At 34.8% G+C, this 20177-nt stretch overlaps 4 protein-coding genes and 1 pseudogene across 7 annotated transcripts; all 5 read left to right on the plus strand.

The window, feature by feature from the left end:
* Positions 1 to 821: 821 nt before the first annotated feature.
* Positions 822 to 3634, plus strand: LOC116853826 (DET1 homolog). Its single transcript, XM_032835079.1, has 8 exons — positions 822 to 1229; positions 1359 to 1496; positions 1559 to 1703; positions 1811 to 1919; positions 2043 to 2235; positions 2339 to 2622; positions 2713 to 2919; positions 3021 to 3634. Exons 1-8 carry the CDS (start codon positions 822 to 824, stop codon positions 3202 to 3204), a joined length of 1668 nt encoding a protein of 555 aa, XP_032690970.1. The 3' UTR covers positions 3205 to 3634.
* A 1186-nt stretch (positions 3635 to 4820) lies between these two features.
* LOC116853824 lies at positions 4821 to 10119 on the plus strand. Of its 3 annotated transcripts, XM_032835078.1 has the most exons (7): positions 4821 to 5047; positions 5544 to 5557; positions 5756 to 5802; positions 5866 to 6704; positions 7144 to 7885; positions 7991 to 8206; positions 8299 to 10119. In XM_032835078.1, the coding sequence occupies exons 3-7, from the start codon at positions 5763 to 5765 to the stop codon at positions 8934 to 8936; spliced, it is 2475 nt and encodes an 824-aa protein (XP_032690969.1). In that variant the 5' UTR covers positions 4821 to 5047; positions 5544 to 5557; positions 5756 to 5762; the 3' UTR covers positions 8937 to 10119. The 3 variants fall into 3 exon arrangements, with proteins under 3 accessions (XP_032690969.1, XP_032690966.1, XP_032690967.1); XM_032835075.1 differs by having other exon boundaries at positions 5544 to 5802; positions 5848 to 6704; XM_032835076.1 differs by having other exon boundaries at positions 5544 to 5802.
* A 1041-nt stretch (positions 10120 to 11160) lies between these two features.
* Positions 11161 to 12658, plus strand: LOC116853830 (60S acidic ribosomal protein P2). Its single transcript, XM_032835084.1, has 4 exons — positions 11161 to 11320; positions 11902 to 12074; positions 12176 to 12280; positions 12413 to 12658. Exons 2-4 carry the CDS (start codon positions 11903 to 11905, stop codon positions 12481 to 12483), a joined length of 348 nt encoding a protein of 115 aa, XP_032690975.1. The 5' UTR covers positions 11161 to 11320; position 11902; the 3' UTR covers positions 12484 to 12658.
* A 152-nt stretch (positions 12659 to 12810) lies between these two features.
* LOC116853825 lies at positions 12811 to 16885 on the plus strand (annotated as a pseudogene).
* LOC116853827 (clathrin heavy chain 1-like) lies at positions 16813 to 20159 on the plus strand. Of its 2 annotated transcripts, XM_032835080.1 has the most exons (6): positions 16814 to 17014; positions 17249 to 17456; positions 17607 to 18642; positions 19410 to 19582; positions 19709 to 19798; positions 19929 to 20159. In XM_032835080.1, exons 1-6 carry the CDS (start codon positions 16973 to 16975, stop codon positions 19991 to 19993), a joined length of 1614 nt encoding a protein of 537 aa, XP_032690971.1. In that variant the 5' UTR covers positions 16814 to 16972; the 3' UTR covers positions 19994 to 20159. The 2 variants fall into 2 exon arrangements, with proteins under 2 accessions (XP_032690972.1, XP_032690971.1); XM_032835081.1 differs by lacking the exons at positions 19709 to 19798; positions 19929 to 20159 and having other exon boundaries at positions 16813 to 17014; positions 17607 to 18816; positions 19410 to 19521.
* Positions 20160 to 20177: the final 18 nt, after the last annotated feature.

Consider the following 20177-nt stretch of genomic DNA (forward strand, 5'->3'; position numbering starts at 1 on the left):
TTTAAAGTGCAATTGAAAAGATTTGTGAGTCATTCTATTATTTGTAATTAATTGTTCTTTTTTGGACCATGTATTTAGCCGAAAATAATGACCGGAGGTAAATTAAACAAAGGTTCGGTATGGTATCGTTTGTATATCGTATGAAGAGTTATGAAATATCATTAAAAAGGTTTGTGAGTCATCCAGATAATTTTAATTAAATATTAAAGAAACATGTATTTGGCCGAAATATCGATCCCAAGCGCTGCTGTGGAAATACCGTCAGGCACGATCGGTATACTATCTAGTATTTCAATACTCATGTACAATTGTAACTCATGTTCTACAATTACGCAATTGTAGAATGGGCTTTAGGCGCGTTCAGCGGAAAAAGCAATCAGCGATTATTGGTTCTTACTGTTAGATCCCTACATCTAGATCAATTATATTGACGAATTGCTCAACTGTTGTGCAACTGTTGGTTCGCTGAATGCATCCAATGCTTGCGCATCTTCTATTTACATGCGATAAGAAGAAATCTTTGGTTTGTTCTTTTTAGTTGCACTGATGCAATAAGTTAGAGTGAGATAAACATATTTTACTTCACTTAAACTTATTGCATCAGTTCAGCAGTGCAGCTGAAAAGAACAGACCACTTGGCTGCTCGCGATCCTAACCTATGTTCTCCCACTGACTTTTTCTATTTTGGCAGTCATAAAGTTAGTGTCTCCGTGAATGATAGACTTTACGTCATATAATTGTATAACACAACAATCACAAGTTTTACACTGTTCTCACGACGATGGATACTGTATTCGAGTGTTATGTAGTAAATCAGTAGAATGGCTGTGAAGGAAAGTAAAATCGACTTTGTCACGGATCCTTGTCCCATCAAACCTCGTAAAATTGGCCCGCAGAATGTTGTGGTGCGTCTTAGACGCAGGGAAACTATGGGCTGTCCCTTCCCGGGCACGCACGTGCACACCGCGAGGCAGTTCTATCAAAATGTCTTTCCTAACTTCACTGTGATGAACGTGGAGAAACCACCGTGTTTCCTGCGTAAATTTAGTCCGGACGGAAAGTACTTAGTGGCGTTCAGTGCGGATCAAACGTCTATCGAAGTGTACGATTATTGCGGGGCCTCCGCCGCTGCGGACTTGATAGCCGAATGCGAAGGCGAATACATCGGCCACAAGAATGACGACTGTAGTTTTCACATACGAAGTAATATCTTCGCGCGATTTTTCAAGGTACTCAACACTAACCAACTTTGGCGCACGCCTACATTGCAGATTATTCAAATTAAAAAAAAAAAAAAAGAAAGAAAGAAAGGAGAGAACCACTGAAATTGGTGTACCAGGTCTGAAACGTATTTGTAGGTTAAGTGGATTATAAATGTGGTACAAAGCAACGAGCAATTGAACAGAGAGTGCAGTCTTTTCACAGATGATGCTCGATATGTGATCGTGGGCTCAGCCGCGCATATTCCTGATGACTTGAGGCCACACTTTTATCAGGTAAAGACAGATTGTTGGCTCTTCAAGAACTGAAAAGTAAAAGAGAGTCTTGTTCATTCTAGATTTATTCTAATAATGAAGCGTTGACACCAAATCCAAGATCACCGCTGGAGGATTATAGTCTGCATCTGATCGATTTACGGGGAGGAAAATTATGTGATACTAGACACTTTAAAGTAGATAAGATTTATCTGTCGCACAATCAAGGTATAAGAATGACATTTCAACTTGAAATTTTGATATGCTTGGAATCATTACATTAGTTGCAGGTTGTATTCGATCATTGGGCTAAATCCAGTCTTTTTCATACACAGGTCTTTATTTGTACAAAGATATATTAGCAGTATTGTCTGTACAGCATCAGACTATACACATCTTTCAAATCCTTGATGGCATGTTTATAAATGTCAGGACAATAGGAAGGTATTATGAATTCTGAGAACTGGCACATTAAGCTATCATAGGAAATGTTACAATTAGTAACAATCTAATAGAAAATACGAGTGTGAATGTTATTCCTTGTATAATACGAGTCATGTGTGTTAGGTTTTGTTTGGAAGATGACGCGTACTTAGTTACAAGCGCATGGCCTGGAGCTAATTGTAGACCATTTAGAGATGCTACGATAAATAGCCTGAAACATAAGTTATTAGTATATTTATATAAGAGGGCAAAATACATAAGTTACGCGACGAAAGACCCGTATGAATTGAGGAGATTCTATCAATATTTCGACCAGGTACTATTTAAGAATGCCTCTATTTTCAATTGATCTTTATGTGATCTTATTCTTGTCATTAATTAGTCATTTTCGAAAAGTTAATTAAGTGAAAATGCTTCAGCTAAATTCCCTGCGAATGTGGAAGATGCAACTCTTAGACACGGACCATATTTTAGTGCGATACACGAGCGAGGAAGTGGCGACTTTGCAAGCAAACGAACCTAATGCGCAGCCGGCGTTATTAGTCGTTTATGATATGGTCACGGCCAAAATTTTGGCAGCTTATGACAACGCGTCGACTCAACTGTTAACCCAATTCGAAAACTTCAGCGATTTTTTCAGAAATGCCAGAATGAGTACGGATTGCCAGTACATGTGTTCACCGTCTAATAACATATATGCCAGGTATGACACGCGAGGCCCCCTGCTTAAGCAGAGGCTACCGTAACGTTCACATGTCTGCAAAGTTTTCACTCGAATGGTTTTACTTTCTAGATTGTTGCAACAAAGATTCAAATATACAATAATAAGCGCCAAATTCGGTGGCGTCACGGAAGCGACGAAACGTTTACTCGCTCAATTGCCGATATGCGCTCAATCTTATTCCAGTTCGCCCTATCTGGACTTGTCATTATTTTGTTATGACGACAAATGGGTTTCTATGATGGAACGCCCCAAAGCATGTGGCGAACATCCCATACGGTTTGTACAAGCTGCAATTCGCTTCTGCTTATCCCGCAGCAAAAATTTGTCTGCTGCATAGCTGATCCGTACTGGTGATCAATTTCTTTTTGTTTTTACAGCTTTTACGCACGCGATTCGGGTCTCCTGAAATTCCGAATGTATGCGGGTATGTTAGGCAGAACAGCACCGACATCTGCGAGACGATTGGTCGCGTTCACCTTTCATCCGACAGACCCGTTCGCGATTTCGGTACAGCGTACGAATGCAGAATATATCGTCAGTTTCCACATCAGGCATATTTAAGTCTTCCCTTTTCTAATACGTTTGCATCATGGTAGAACACGATTAGATTAGTGGACGTCTCACTGGAACAATTGAGATTGTTGCTGCTAGAGTACAAAACGAATTTTCTGGAAGAGAACACGTTATAAAATAACCAGTTAAATCGGAATCAATATGAACAATCTTTTATGAAATTCATTGACTGTTAGGGCATAAGATGTATGATGTATAAAATGCAATGAGGTTTAGCACATTTTAATACGACTTGAGATTTGGGGACTATGAAATGCGAGAATTTTGTAACGTTATTTTTGTAATTTTACCAAAACGTCACATGTAAAGTAGAATATTGTTAGGTCTCATCCTTTTGAACTGCAGTTTTTTATTATGTCTGTGGAGCAGAAGGAAATGTAGGGAGATGTAGAAAGTGCAAATAAAAAGAATAAATTTATCCTAAGTAATAAGACCCGAAATTTTTCTTTTAGTTGGAAGCAAAGCACGTTAAAGTCGAGACCACCTGTTTGCGCTATTATGGATGCGTTCCACTTAACGCTCGCAACAATGCGAGCGTTAAGTAGAACGCGTCATATAAGGATGTTGCGCTACTTTATAGGTCAAACTAAATACAAAAGTCCTCTACCATTTTGCAAATGATTACATAGATTTTTAGATATTAATTAAAGAAAATTTGTATATTATGGTATATAATCATGTAACAATTTTCTTTAATTAATATCTAATAATCTATATGGTCATTTGCAAAATGGTAGAGGACTTTTTTGTCCAATTTGACTTATAGCGAATTCGGTTACTTGCACTAGTGTGCACTGAGTGCGCACTAAGGCTTGTTCATAGTATGTTATTATATTTAAAAATTGTCTTAAATAATTCTCAAATAAATTCTCAAATATTTTTAACCATAATATGATATGTATAACATCCGTACGAATCATTTTATTAGTTAAAATGTTTTTAAATATGTATTTAAGACACGATCTTAAATATAAGAATGTACTGTAAACAAGCCTTAATGCGCACTCAGTGCGCACTAGTGCAAGCTACCGAATTCGCTATTAAGTTGTAAAAGATACAATGGCAGACGGCGCCACTGCAGCCATCTACCAATCATTCACCAATCTTCTTTAATTAATATTTGACTATTATTGCGAATATCGCAAATAGGACTTATGTTTACCTCGACTTTTTCTACATTCCCACAAAATATGCGGAAGAGAGTCTGGGACACTCTGTATATATATGATATATTTAGTCGTGGAAAAGTTTTTGTTCAAGTAAATTTCGAAAGAGGAGGGAGAAAGTTTAATAGCGAATTTATATTTCCGCGACATTTTATGTCAGACACTCAATACCCAATAGAAATGTTCGTTTCCTAGTAAATTAAACATCCCTAATTGAATGCCTAGAAAACAAGAGTTCTCATTGGCCAATGTAAATAGTCGTATTTATGCTGTAAGATGGATGGGACCCGATTGACTACGGTACGATTGGACACAGATTGTAATGATTGGTTCGACTTGGTAATTCACTAGATAATTCTTTGCATCGGTTGGTTGTGTCCAATCGTACCGTAGTCAATCGGGACGCTTTCCCTGACGATGGAATATAAAAGACTACGTTGCATGCATTTTGATCCATTGCTTTCTCGCATGTTGTGTTAGTACGGTAGCTTGGGTGCAAGGGAGTCAAGTCGCGTGTATAGTTTACGGAGTATAGTGACGCTATTAGAGTTGAAGCGATATGAGGAAGCATTGAGGCATCTCTCAACGCGAATTATTTACTGAATATCACTTTTCTACTGCAACGTTGATAAAGATCCAACATTACATCTATTACAGCATAAATTGTGAGTAAACGTTTGCGAATGTATGTCTATACAAGTCACTATTAACTTTATTCTGACACGAACCTTTCTTCCATGCTTTTTTCTTCTCTTTTGGTTTCAATAAATTTGCTTCATCTGCATGAAGACACGCATATGCAGATATACGATATAATGTTCTGCTGGTGCGTGCACAATTAGTATGAAAGCAAAAACGTTTTGTTAAAATTTGTAAAGTAGACTTTAATAAGGATTTGGAACATAAAAGAATTTTACTTTAAAATAATAAGCTATATTATATAATAAGATAAGTTAAGCTATATTTAAGTAAAATAATAAGTTATATTACATAGAAGTTCTAATTTCTGAGTAAAATATGTTATATATTATAGGACTTTGACAATATTATAAGCATATAATACAAACATTTGTATCATAATTGATTATAGCATAAAAAGCTATTTATAAGTAAATACTATGTTATTTATATATTATACTTTAAATTATTTTTTTCTTTCAGAAATCTACAAAAAGGCAAATATATTTGTATATGACTCTTGTAATAAGAGTGATTGCGGTAATCTTATAAAATATTGGTATCCTCTTATGTATGCACATGCATATATATGCATGAGCATGTATTTTTAAATATATACTGATTATTACACATATATCACATAAATATATATATATATATATATATATATATATATATATATCCTAACAACATAGAGCTGCCATGTTGGAAAGCCAGACATCAAAGCCACAGGAAAACGATGGTAGATAAAACAAAACAATATAAGATTTTTGCAACTTAGAATCAGAATATTATATAATTATAGGTTGGACTGCATCTGATAAAAAGTATTTTCTCATAAAACATCAATTTGGATCACCCAAGATGCTCAACAGATCAGCCACACAAAGGAACAGACATTTACTTAGGTGCAAAATTAATAGATCCTTGAATTTTGATTTCAATTTTTCGAGAAAAAATCATTCCCGTCGTCTATCACCAAATTCAATGAACCATAGTTGCTTCAGTATGAACAAACCATCACGAGAATTATCCAGATCAGCTAAGATAATGAGAGCGCTGAGCAGTGATATTTCATTTCGCAATAGAAATGAAAATATAAAAAAGTCATTGCAATTCGAGTTTAGTTCGGAGAAAACTAATAGTTCTGATGAAAGCACTTCTGTTGAGTCGATAGTTAACACGCCGGTGCATACACCAGATAAGTCTTTGGGGTTCGATAAAAGTTCGACCGATTCTTCTGCTACCAGCAATGCGCCGAGCGTATCTTCAGAGTCGATTGACGAAAATCAAAATCGAACACCACAACAAATTCGAAAAGTTGGCAGGATAGTGGGTGATACTTCCAATACTAAGAGAAGCGCGAGCAAATCGAGATCATCTGGTTCGCGATCGAGCTCTACATCGTCTCTTCGAAGCAACATGAAGGAAAAAATCGACAGCATTATATGTAACACGCGGACTCCTGACTTTCAATATTTAAAACAATACGGCATGACGTCGGGCTATGCTATAGCTGCGAGTACACCTAGAAATTTGTCCAAGGAATTTGGTAATGATGAAGAGGACAGCCCGCATACCCCTGAAAATATGATACGACTTATTCCAGAAGGCATGAGTAGTATCAAGAAGTGTCATAAGAAGGTATATTACATTGTCTATACAGTATTATGTTACATTTTGCCTCTTCGTAATTATTAAAAAGGCTGCGTCATAATTGGCAAAAAGAGCCAGCACATAGCATTGTTTGCATAAAAGTAAAATTTTATTTTTGGCAACGAAATTATCGAGGCTATTAATTTCTAATAGTTTCTAACTAATACTTTCCAAATTAAGTAATTGAGAATAAAGAGCAAATTACCCAAGTCTGGAGAACTATATAAACGAGGATAGTTAATGGATTAATTTGTTCTTCGTACAAGTACATATACAATTTATTGTGCTAAAGAAAAATTAATTTTGAATTTCAGAAAAGGAGCAGTCTATCTGCCTGTTTTTTTTTTTGCCAATATTTTATATTTATTGTTTGATAACTATTTTTGATTACGTTGATTTAATGATTACGTTATTTTTACTTCAATAGGAGAGATTTAGTTGCGTAGAAAAAGAGGCTTTGAAAATAGATGATCCTGTGCGGAATGAAAACTTATGTGCAAAAGGAACGACAGAGTCACTGGAAACAGATGACATACTTACAAGTAGCAGTTCTGCTACGAAAGAATCTCCGAAGAAGAGTAGAAATGTTAAGAAGATACTCGTTTATAATTTGGATGATGAGTTTTCTGACAATGAATTAATTGTTGTTGATGCTAAGCAAAAAGCTGCGCCGAAGAATATCGACTCGAGCGATAGTGAAATGTGCGAAGAAAATACACAAGATATTCATGATACACTACCATCAACATCATCAAATAATGATGAGAAGGAAAACGATTCCAATTTGCAAGAGGCAACATCAAGTAACGTTGATTTGGCAGAATCTGGAAACAACACGACATTTGAGAAGTTTAATCCACTTATTGATCTACGTACACCATATATTATTCACCCAGTATCACCTCCAAAACCTACGTGTTTCCGTGAACAATGGCCTGAAATGACAATAGCGAAGTCTACTTCATATACAGATCCAAATCTAAATCAGTTACTAACTGTATGGGGTAATAAAAGACACGCATTTGAAAATAAACGGCCGATTACGCCTGAAAATACACATTCAAGTAGACTCTTATTGTCTCAATACATGTCTGTTAAAAAATCACACAAGAAAGACAAGAAGAAGAATAAGAGTATTTCGGATATCTCATATGTTATGGATAATGAAGGTAAAAACAGCAATATATTGTATTCTAACTTCAGTTGTATGACAAAGTATATCAATGATAGAGTTCCAAAAGGAAATGCTGATAAATATAACAAATTGTTTCCAGTAAGATCATCATCTTCCGATGGATCTAACCAGAAAAGAAAAAAGGGTATGAGCATGTCTATGCAAGATTATTTGCAGTTAGCGTATTCTGGTAGATTTTCTCCAAGATGTCAAAATGTGGACAATGAATTTACAATTCATACTCCTAAAAAAAGAACGTCATTCTTCCGTACTTTAACGAATTATGTTTGCAAAGAAAAAACGCCACTAGAAAGAGGTAAGTTTATACAACTGACGTTGAAGAAAGTAAATAACATTGCAGATATATTAACATTGAAAAATTTGAAAATTATGCATACTTTATTTCAGACAATGAATCAACCGAAGTTGCGGATACAATAGACGCAAATGGAAGGTTAACTCCAATTAATATGTCGACGGCAGAACTACTCTGTAATAAAAACTCTATTAAAAAGTCGCATAAGAAAGACAAGCATGACGGTAGCATATGCAGGAGACGAAATTTGGGGAAGAAGCTGTTAGAGTATACCAAGGAAACAGGGAACATGAATATTGCAGATTACATTGAGATATTAGAAGATCGTACAACTCCATCCTTGAAGTTAAATCCAAACGGTGGTTCTTTTGACGAAACAGGAGCGTGCAGTAGTAGGCGTAATGAAGACAGGAAGAGCAACGAGGAGAGCATTTACGATCCTCAACCATCTACGAGCCGAGAGAATAGCCTTATTGAAAGTACGAAAAATCCGAAGAAATTGCAACTTCCAAGTACAACACCTCCGAACAATTTGAGTACGCTGAAGTTTATGAAACTGCAGCACGCAACTTCCATTAAGAAATCTCATAAAAAAGAGCGTGACCTTAATGCACAGAGCAAATATATTTTGATGAATCACGAATACGATTTGTCTGATGATGGATCGATATTCGACGAGGAGGATAAATTGACTTACGATGAAAGTCCGTGCAAATATAATAACAATTAAATGACAATAATTGAATGGTATGGCATGGGTAAGTTCAAGTAGAAACTACTGAATATTGTCATGGAGATAAATCACGCTAAGTGATTGTAATGTAACAATTACTTAAAAGGATGGAAGTGCCTTAAAAGAAAATTTCCTTTTTGCATAAAATAATTACAAATATTGACTTTATAGGTATTATATTTACCTTATATTTTATAAATTTGGAAGGTATTGAAAATATAATTATAAAAAATTATATATATATATATATATATATATATATATATAAAATTATATTTTTACCATATATGTGTGAGATTTCGAACTTAACGTAAATTTAAACCAGAGTTATGTAATTGATTTACAAGCGAATATAACAAAAACAAGTAGATTTTTTAAAGTTCTTTTTTTTCAGAAAAAAATCTACTAAAGATTTTCTAATTGTAAAAGATCTGATTAAATATGCTGCAATATCAGCTGATTAATACTGTCAATGTATGATTAATCGTCAGTAATATTGTTTAAAGCAGTGCTTTTTAAAGGCATGTTATATCTTTTACATAGATTTTAACGCAATGTAATTTAGGCATGGGCAGTATTTGTAATATTTACGTATGTAATACTGTTTATTTTTTGCTAGCATTGTTTATACAATTTTAAGAGTAGACTTTCATAAGCATATAATACAGTTTTATCCTCAACTGTTTCTTTTCTTTTTCACAATAGTTTCACTTTTGCAATTGAAATGTTACACTTAGATTTTGTAACATTAGTTTCTATAAATTTTATTCATATTTTGTTACATTTTTGTATATAATTTATAGAAAGTATGGGCACCTTATAAATTACAATGCGTTTTTACTCTAATTGAATATTACATCCCATAGTACAAATCTCTAAAAGACTTCTTAAAGAATTCCAAAAGTGTTTTAAAGGACTTGGGAACTCTTTTGGAACTCTAAATCTTTTAGAGATTTGTGCTATATGGGATATATATCATTGAATAATTTACAGAAAATAAATTTATGTATTATTAAAAACCATATGTAGGATTAAAAGGAATGAGTTAAAAAATTTCGCAAAAATTTTTCTATATCCTTGTGATATTGTATATAAGATAAACATAAATACATATTTTCCTAAACATAACATAATAAACATTGTTAATAGCATAATATGAATAAAGTATATGGCAACGGAAGAAGTGTTAATTTTTACAAAGACAAAATTTTATTATTGTGTCTTATGTAAATTTAGAAAACCTATGAATGTATATCATGAGTTTTGTAAAATTTATGGTTATTTATAATTTTATTATAATTTTTGTTCATGTATCGCATGTGTGTATAGCTTAAAATAAAATGCTTAAGTTGTATGCGAATTTGCGTTAGATTTATTAGCGTATTGTTCCCGCCTGAAATCTTAAACGCTTAAAGATATTTCTATGAAATTAACGCCATTTTTGTTTCTGGAAAGCTTGTTTCTATTGGCTTAATTGTTAGATTCCTATTGAATTATATAAGTCTCGATCTACAGTAGGTGTAGTAAGCTTTAAGCCGTAAGAAATTAACCAATCACAATTGACTATTCCTCTATAATTCCACTGTGATTGATCAATTTCTTAGGGCTTAAAGCTTATTACACCTATTGTAGATCGGGACTAAGATGCAATATGAATCCTTTATAAGATGAAATTGTAAAGCGTCTTCTACAATGGCAGTAGGAGTAGTAGTAAGAAATAAGCAGTAAGCAAATTGACCAATTCCATTCTCACGTTTCAAAAATAATCGATTGTGATTGGTCTATTTACTTACTGCTTATTTCTTACTACTACTCCTACTGCCATTGTAGAAGACGCTTAAGGTAAAAATATTGGGAGCGGTGCACTTGGACACGGTGCATTTGGACACAGCCAATCACAGCACCGTGTGATTAGAGACATTTGTAGGGTCCCTTGGAACAGCGACTTGTGATTGGACTGTGTCCAATTGCCCCGTGTCCAACTGATATACACCCAAAAATAATACTGTTTAAAAGTAAAACCCGTATTTTTCTGTAATAAAATGTTATTTGATACTTTTTTATAAAATGTTAAATAAAATGTTATGTTAAATACTTTTTTATAAAATGTTAAATAAAATGTTATGTTTAATAAAATGTTATTTGATACGAAACAGTAATAAAATGTTTTTCTTCGAATAACGTAAGACAAAATTTTACTTTATAATTAACGTAAGAGAGGGCGCGACGGTAGAACACAAATTTCTTTATGCAGTCACCATTTCATCATACTGTACAATCTTTTCTCCCATTCCTTTACCCTCCTTTCCTTCTCAATTTGCTCGCCGCTGTACACGTATTGTATTGAGCGTGATCCACGTTTCGTGTCGTAGGACTTAAAGGTATGTGTGTATTTAGAATTTTATTATATAGAAAATAATATTCTGCGCTTTCAGTAACTTAATTATTGTAGAGTTAAAATATTCAATGTAATTGATCGATTGCATTTTATCAATTGTCATATTGTTGGATTCCACTAACAATGTCACGTTTGTGAGGAATGCGTGTAGATATATACAGAATGCATACGTTTTATTTCCTATTCCTTTTAGCATTTATGTTCAAAGTTTTACGTTTTATGTTTTTAATTATGTTTTTTCTAAAATTATATAACAAATCGATGTAATTCTATTTTAAATACGTTAGAGAGGTTATCTTTCGTCTACTTGTTAAAGTATATAAATATACATATAACTAGGTTTTATAGTTGAGATGTTATCAAATTTTATATGTGAGAAAATCGTGCTATTTAATATATATAAATTTACATATAGAAATTTATTATCATGAAATGATGATTTATATTATACCATCTTTCGCCTGAATAATTATGAAGATGTACCTATTACTGAGAATTAAGTTTAAGAAAAAATTACATGTGCATGTTGCATCAATATTTTAATACAAATACATTGTTTTGTAGAATGCGTTACGTGGCCGCTTATGTACTGGCTGTTCTGGGAGGCAAGGCCTCACCAAGCCAGAATGATATCGAGAAGATCTTATCATCAGTCGGGATTGAGACAGATTCTGAAAAACTGAAAAAAGTAATTTCAGAATTAAATGGAAAATCCATTGATGAGTTAATTACCAAAGGTATATAGTGATATATTTTATAAAATATCTTATTTTTGTAAAAAGAACAATATACATTGTTTTTTACAAGAACCAAGTTCATTATTATTGGCTAATTTTAGGTAGGGAGAAATTATCATCTATGCCAGTCGGTGGAGCTGCTGCTGCAGGTGCTGCTGCTGCTACTCCTGCTAGTGGCGCAGCAGCTCCAGTGGAAGAGAAGAAGGGTAAGTTCATATGCTTCTTTATTATAACATCAACAGTTCATTACTTATTGTACCAAAATAGCATATTTAAGTGTCATTAGAGTGATAAATCTATATCATATACGGATACTAACTATAATCTTATTTCAACAGAGGAAAAGAAACCTGCCAAGGAGGAGTCTGAGTCTGAAGATGATGACATGGGCTTTGGCCTGTTTGACTAGAAAATTTTTTAACTTGTCAAACAATTTGGGCTCAGGACAAAACATGCTATGTTCTGCAGCAGTAATGTGAGTTAATTCCAATAAATTTTTGTATTGTATAATTAATGCAAAATTTTCATTACTGCTGAAGAATAAAGCATATCTTTTAATAAAATGTAGCCTGACTGTTCCTCGATATTCTGTTTTTATATGTATAATTTTCGTACACCTTTTCCTGTTATGTATTGTATAAACGATAATAGGCGAGTTTCGAGTGTATCGACGTAAATCGGTAATTTAATTTAGCGTAATAGAGAAAATCTCTAACATGTTTGATGCAATACGGTATATAACGAAGGCGGAAAACTAATAATCAAAGAAAAAGGAATTTTTGTGGTGCTTTTTTTTTCATTTAATTTTTCCTTTCTTTTTCGCGTTCATCCGTATAAAATGTCATGCATTTGTGCGTTGTTGCGGTTTCATTCACGTACTTTAGCGTTGTCATATCTGAAAGACAGTATTGCAAAAACTTCTTATTTTTATACGCGGAATTATTTCGAGATAGAGGGATGATATTGGCGGCCATGATTGATGTCAGCGGTAAATAGCGATAATGTTCGGTCTTCGTCAGTTGGTTTTATACTTTGTTGATTGATGTCGAATGGTCGGAGGGAAAACTGTGATGGGATTACGTTAAAATAATAGCAAAGAAATAGAAAGAAGTTTCCTGTCTATACAATAACGTGTGACAACTCGACGAATCGTTGCACGACAAATCATTACACATGATTGTATAGATAAGAAATTTTTTTTCATTTCTTCGTCTATTTTTTACATAGTTTTATCACTGGTGTTCGAAGCAAGAATAGCACGTAAGTGGATACAGTTGGATTCGTGACCGTAGGTGGTTATCCTGCAGGAGAGATAGTGGTTGGAAAGCATGATGATAGTTTGAATATTTCGGCAAAATGACGCAGCTACAGCCCATAAAGTTAAAAGAACATTTTCAGGTATGTCGTCTATTTTCCCCGTCATATTGCTTATAAGTCTTCTATAATATTTATAATTACACTGGCGATAATATATAATCTATATGTATATATCGTTAATAATTAGTTTTTATAACAATAAAGTTAAGTTTTTATCACAAAAAATGACTGATATGAAGTTGACTACGTACCACATAGTTCATGTTCTTAATTAACTTAACAAATAGTGGTACAAATTTCATGGATGTAAAATGATCTCCTGTCTCTTTACAGCTCACAGCTTTAGGGATTAATCCCAGCATCGACATTAATACACTTACTATGGAGTCTGATAAATTCATCTGTGTGATAGAAAAAGTTGGTGATACCACTGAAGTGATTGTTATCAACGTGAATAATTTGACCAGTTTCCGTTGCAAGATGCAATCCTCAGCCAATTCTGCAATTATGAATCTAGTCAGTAAAGTCATAGCTCTTAAAGGTATGTCTGTATATTCTATTCTTCAACATGTATGTATGATTGTAGACATGTATGGTTGCAACAAGACTGAGAATAAAAAAGAACAAGAGAAAGTAGAAAAAGTGCATTATATGTACAAATAACATCATTTTTTTCTAACACAAATATTCGTTTTTATTCAATTAGTTATGAAGACACTGCAGATCTTCAACATCGAAATGAAATCGAATATGAAAGTCCATACAATGATGGAGGATGTGGTATTTTGGAAATGGATTTCGCTGAACACGTTGGCGTTGGTAACGGAAACCGCGGTATATCACTGGTCCATGGATTACTACTTTATTACGCCGAAAAAGATGTTCGAGCGCCATTCATCCTTAAACGGCTGTCAGATTATCAATTATAGAACAGATCCAAAACAGGCGTGGCTATTATTGATCGGTACTTCGACGCAAGATAATCGAGTGAACGGTGCTATGCAATTCTATTCCGTGGAGCAAGAGTATTCGGAAACGATCGAAGGACACGCTGCTTCCTTCGCTCAGTTCAAGATGAAAGAGAATGGGGAAGCCAGCAATCTGTTATGCTACGCCGTCAGAACAGTCCAAGGAGCGAAGAAGCTTCACATCATCGAAGTGGGTCAACCGCCAGCTGGTAACCATCCATTTCCGAAGAAGACCGTGGACATTTTCTCCCCGCCCAACGACTTTCCTGTCGCCATGCAAATTAGCTCCAAATATGACGTCATTTATTTAATTACAAAGTACGGCTACATTCATATATACGACATTGAATCTGCGACATATATATATATGACACACATCTCGGACGAGACTATCTTCGTCACTGCGCCGCACGAAGTTTCCGGTGGTATAATCGGAGTCAACCGTAAAGGCCAAGTTCTGTCCGTTTCCGTAGACGAAGAGAACATCATTCCATACATCAACGAAGTACTGCAGAACTCAGAATTGGCTCTGAAAATGGCCATGAGGAACAATTTGCCCGGCGCAGAGGATCTGTTTGTGAGGAAATTCAATATGCTCTTTCAGACCGGTCAGTACGCAGAGGCGGCGAAAATCGCGGCGAACGCGCCGAAGAGAATACTCCACACGCCCGCGATCATACAACGATTGCAACAGGTCCGGATTACTCAGGGACAGACCTTATCTTTCCTGCAATACTTTGGCATTCTTTTCGATCAAGGACAACTGAACAAGTACGAATCGTTAGAGTGCCGGCTAAATTCCTTTATGTAGTCGCATAATTCTGTTTCAAATATATTAAAGAACTTATCTTTCGTCTACTTGTTAAAAAGTACAGAAATATATATGTATATAAAACTAGGTTTTATAGCTGAGATGTTATCAAATTTTATGTATGTGTATGAGAATCATATGCTATTCAATATACGTAAATTTATATATAGAAATTGATTATAATGAAATAATGATTTATACTATACCATCTTTTGCCTGAATAGTTGTGAAGATGAGATCTATAACTGAGAATTAAGTTTAAAAAAAAATTGCATGTGTGTGTGCATATTGCATCAATATTTTAATATAAATATATTGTTTTGTAGAACGCGTTGTGTGACCGCTTATATACTGGCTGTTCTGGGAGATAAGGCCTCACCAAGCCAGAATGATATTAAAAAGATCTTATTATCAGCTGGAATTGAGACAGATTCTGAAGAACTGAAAACAGTAATTTCAGAATTAAATGGAAAATCCATTGATGAGTTAATTGCTGAAGGTATATGGTGATATATTTCATATGCTATTTTTGTAAAAAGAGCAATATATATTGTCTTTCACAAGGATCATGTTCATTGATATTGGCTGATTTTAGGTAGGGAGAAATTATCGTCTATACCAGCTGGTATAGCTGCTGCTGCTACTCCTGCTAGTAGCAGCAGCTCCAGTGGAAGAGAAGAAGGGTAAATTCATTAGGTTCTTTATTATAACATCAACAGTCCATTACTTGTACCAAAATAGCATATTTAAGTGTCATTACAATGACAAATGGCTATATCACATATACAGATATTGACTATAATCTTATTTCAACAGAGGAAAAGAAACCTGCCAAGGAGGAGTCTAAGTCTGAAGATGACATAGACTTTGGCCTGTTTGAGTTTTTTTTTTATCTTGTGGTCAAACAATTTGGTCTCAGGACAATACATGTTATGTTCTGCAGCAGTAGTGTAAGTAAATTCCAATATATTTTTGTATCGTATAATTTATACAAAGTTTTCATTACTGCTGAAGAATAAAGTATATCTTTTCATTGAATGTAGCCTGACTGTTCCTCAAAATTCTGTCTTTATATGTGTATTTTCCTCACACCCTTTCTTTGTATGTATCTAAACGATAACCGGCGAGTTTCGAGTTGGAGGCGTAAATTGGTAATTTAATTTAGCGTAATAGAGATAACCTCTAACATGTCCGATGCAATATGATATATAACGAAGGCGGAAAACTAATAACCAGAGAAAAAGGAATTTTTCCCGCGCGTTTCCTTTTTCCTTTTCTTTTAATTTCTCCTTTCTTTTTCGCGTTCACCCGTATAAAGTGTTACACATTTGTGCGTTGTTGCGGTTTCATTCACGTACCTTAGCGTTATCGTATCTAAAAGACAGTATTGTAAAAACTTCCTATTTTCATATGCGGGAACTATTTCGAAGTAGAAGGGCGACGTTGGCGGCCATGATTGATGTCAGCGGCGAATAGCGATAATGAGTGCGTTCAGCGAACTCAACAGTTACACACAGTTGAGCAATTCGTCAATGTAATTGGTCTGAAGTTAAAGATCTAACAGTAAGGACCAATAATCACTGACCGCTCACTGATCAGTTATGTTTTTTGAACACAGCCAATGTTCGGTCTCCGTCAGTTGGTTTGTATTGTGATCGGTGTTGAGTGTTCGGAGGGAAAACCGGCGTTCGATAAGCAAGAATAGCACGTAAGTGGATACAGTTGGACTCGTAGCCCCATGGTTATCCTGCAGGAGAGACAGTGGTTGGAAAGCTTGATGATAATTTGAATATTTCGGCAAAATGACACAGCTACAGCCCATAAAGTTGAAAGAACTTCTTCAGGTACGTTGTCTATTTTCCCCGTAGTATTGCTTATAAGTCTTCTATAATATTTATAATTACACTGATAATATATAATCTATATGTATATATCGTTAATAATTAGTTTTTATAACAATAGTTTTTTAAGAAAATGTCTGATATGAAGTTGACTATGTACCACCTAGTCCATGTCCTTAGTTAACAAGTAATGCAACAAATCTCATGATTGTAAAATGATCTCCTGTCTCTGTACAGCTCACAGCTGTAGGAATTAATCCCAGGAATGTCCACTTTAATACACTTACTATGGAGTCTGATAAATTCTTCTGTGTGATAAAAAAAGTTAATGATAATCTTGAAGTGGATATTATCGACATGAATGGTTCTGCCAATTTCTATAAAACATTAATGTCAGGTGATTCTGGAATTATGAATCCAGTCAGTAAAGTCATAGCTATTAAAGGTATGTCTGTGTATTCTATTCTTCAACATGTATCTATGATTGTAGTTGCATAAGACTGAGAATAAAAAAAAACAAGAGAAAGTAGGAAAAGTGCATTATATGTACAAGTAACATTATTTCTAACACAATTATTCGTTTTTCTTTAATTAGATAAGAAGTTACTGAAGATCTACAGCTTCGAAATGAAATCGACAATGAAAGCCTTTACAATAACAGAGGATGTGGTGTTTTGGAAGTGGATTTCGCAGAACATGTTGGTGTTGGTAACGAAAACCGTGGTATATCACTGGTCCATGGAATACAACTCTACGCCGAGAAAGATGTTCGAGCGCCATTTTTCCTTAAACGGCTGTCAGATTAAAAATTATAAAACAGATCCAAAACAGACGTGGCTATTATTGATCGGTTTTTCGGCACAGCATAATCGAGTGGTCGGTGCTATGCAGCTCTATTCCGTGGAGCGAAAGTATTCGCAACTGATCGAAGGACACGCCGCTTCCTTCGCTCAGTTCAAGATGGAAGGGAATAAGGAAGCCAGCAATTTGCTCTGTTTCGCCGTCAGAACAGTCCAAGGAGCGAAGCTTCACATCATCGAAGTGGGTCAACCGCCAACCGGTAACCATCCGTTTCCGAAGAAGGCCGTAGACATTTTCTTCCCGGCCGAGGCCGGCAACGACTTTCCTGTCGCCATGCAATTTAGCTCCAAGTATGACGTCATCTATTTAATTACAAAGTACGGCTACATTCACATGTACGACATCGAATCTGCGACCTGTATATTTATGAATCGCATCTGGGGCGAGACTATCTTCGTCAGCACGGTGCACGAAGCTTCCGGTGGTATAATTGGAGTCAACTGTAAAGGCGAAGTTTTGTCCGTTTCCGTGGACGAGGAGAACATTATTCCATACATCAACGAAGCACTGCAGGACACGGAGTTGGCTCTGAGAATGGCCGTGAGAAACAATCTGTCTGGCGCAGAGGATCTGTTTGTGAGGAAATTTAATATGCTCTTCCAGAACGGCCAATACGCAGAGGCGGCGAAAGTCGCGGCGAACGCGCCGAAGAGAGTACTCCACACGCCTGCGACCATACAACGATTGCAACAGGTCCGAATTACTCAGGGACAGACCTTATTTTTTCTGCAATACTTTGGCATTCTTTTGGATCAAGGACAGCTGAACAAGTACGAATCGTTAGAGTGCCGGCTAAATTCCTTTATGCAGTCGCAATTTCATCATACTGTACACAATTTTTTCTCCCGTTCCTTTACCCTTCTTTCCTTCTCAGTTTGTTCGCTGCTGTATACATCCTGTATTGTATTGAGCGTGATCCACGTTTCGTGTCATAGGACTTAAAGGTATGTCTGTATTTAAAATTTTACTATATAGAAAATAATATTCTGCGCTTTCAGTAACTCAATTATTGTAGAGTTGAAATATTCCACGTAATTGTTCGATTGCATTTTATCAATTGTCATTGTTGGATTCCTTCAACCATGTCACGTTTGTGAAAAATCGCGTGTAGATGTATACAAAACGTGTACGTTTTATTTTCTATACTTCTTATAGCATTTATGTTCAGTTTTACATTTTGTTTTTGTTTTCCTAAAATTATATAACAAATCAACATAATTCTGTTTCAAATATATTAGAGAACTTATCTTTTGTCTACTTGTTAAAAAGTACAGAAATATATATATATATAAAACTAGGTTTTAGCTGAGATGTTATCAAATTTTATGTATGTATGTGAGAATCATGTGCTATTCAATATACATACATTCAATATACATTTATATATAGAAATTCATTATAATGAAATGATGATTTATACTATACCATCTTTCGCCTGAATGGTTGTGAAGATGAGATCTATAACTGAGAATTAAGTTTAAAAAAATTACATGTGCACATTGCATCAATATTTTAATATAAATATATTGTTTTGTAGAACGCGTTATGTGACCGCTTATATACTGGCTGTTCTGGGAGACAAGGCCTCACCAAGCCAGAATGATATCAAGAAGATCTTATCATCAGCCGGAATTGAGACAGATTCTGAAGAACTGAAAACAGTAATTTCAGAATTAAACGGAAAATCCATTGATGAGTTAATTGCCGAAGGTATAAGGCGATGTATTTTATATGCTATTTTTGTAAAAAGAATTTTTGTAAAAAGAATTTTTGTAAAAAGAACAATATATATTGTCTTTCACAAGGATCACGTTCATTGTTATTGGCTGATTTTAGGTAGGGAGAAATTATCATCTATGCCAGTCGGTGGAGCTGCTGCTGCTACTCCTGCTAGGGGAACAGCAGCTCCAGTGGAAGAGAAGAAGGGTAAGTTCATGTGCTTCTTTATTATAACATCAACAGTCCATTACTTTTACCAAAATAGCATATTTAAGTGTTATTACAGTGACAAATAGCTATATCATATATATGGATAACTATAATCTTATTTCAACAGAGGAAAAGAAACCTGTCAAGGAAGAGTTTAAGTCTGAAGATGATCACATAGACTTGCCTGTTTAAGCCTGTTTGAGTTTTTTTTATCTTATGGTCAAACAATTTGGTCTCAGGACAATATATGTTGTGTTCTGCAGGAGTAGAGTAAGTAAATTTCAATATATTTTTGTATTGTAAAATTTATACAAAGTTTTCATTATTGCTGAAGAATAAAGTATATCTTTTCATTGAATGTAGCCTGACTGTTCCT

The sequence above is a fragment of the Odontomachus brunneus genome, unplaced genomic scaffold (assembly GCF_010583005.1).
Source record: "Odontomachus brunneus isolate Ranch 3 - 2012 unplaced genomic scaffold, Obru_v1 Obru_scaffold_006, whole genome shotgun sequence".
NCBI classification, from domain to species: Eukaryota; Metazoa; Arthropoda; class Insecta; order Hymenoptera; family Formicidae; genus Odontomachus; species Odontomachus brunneus.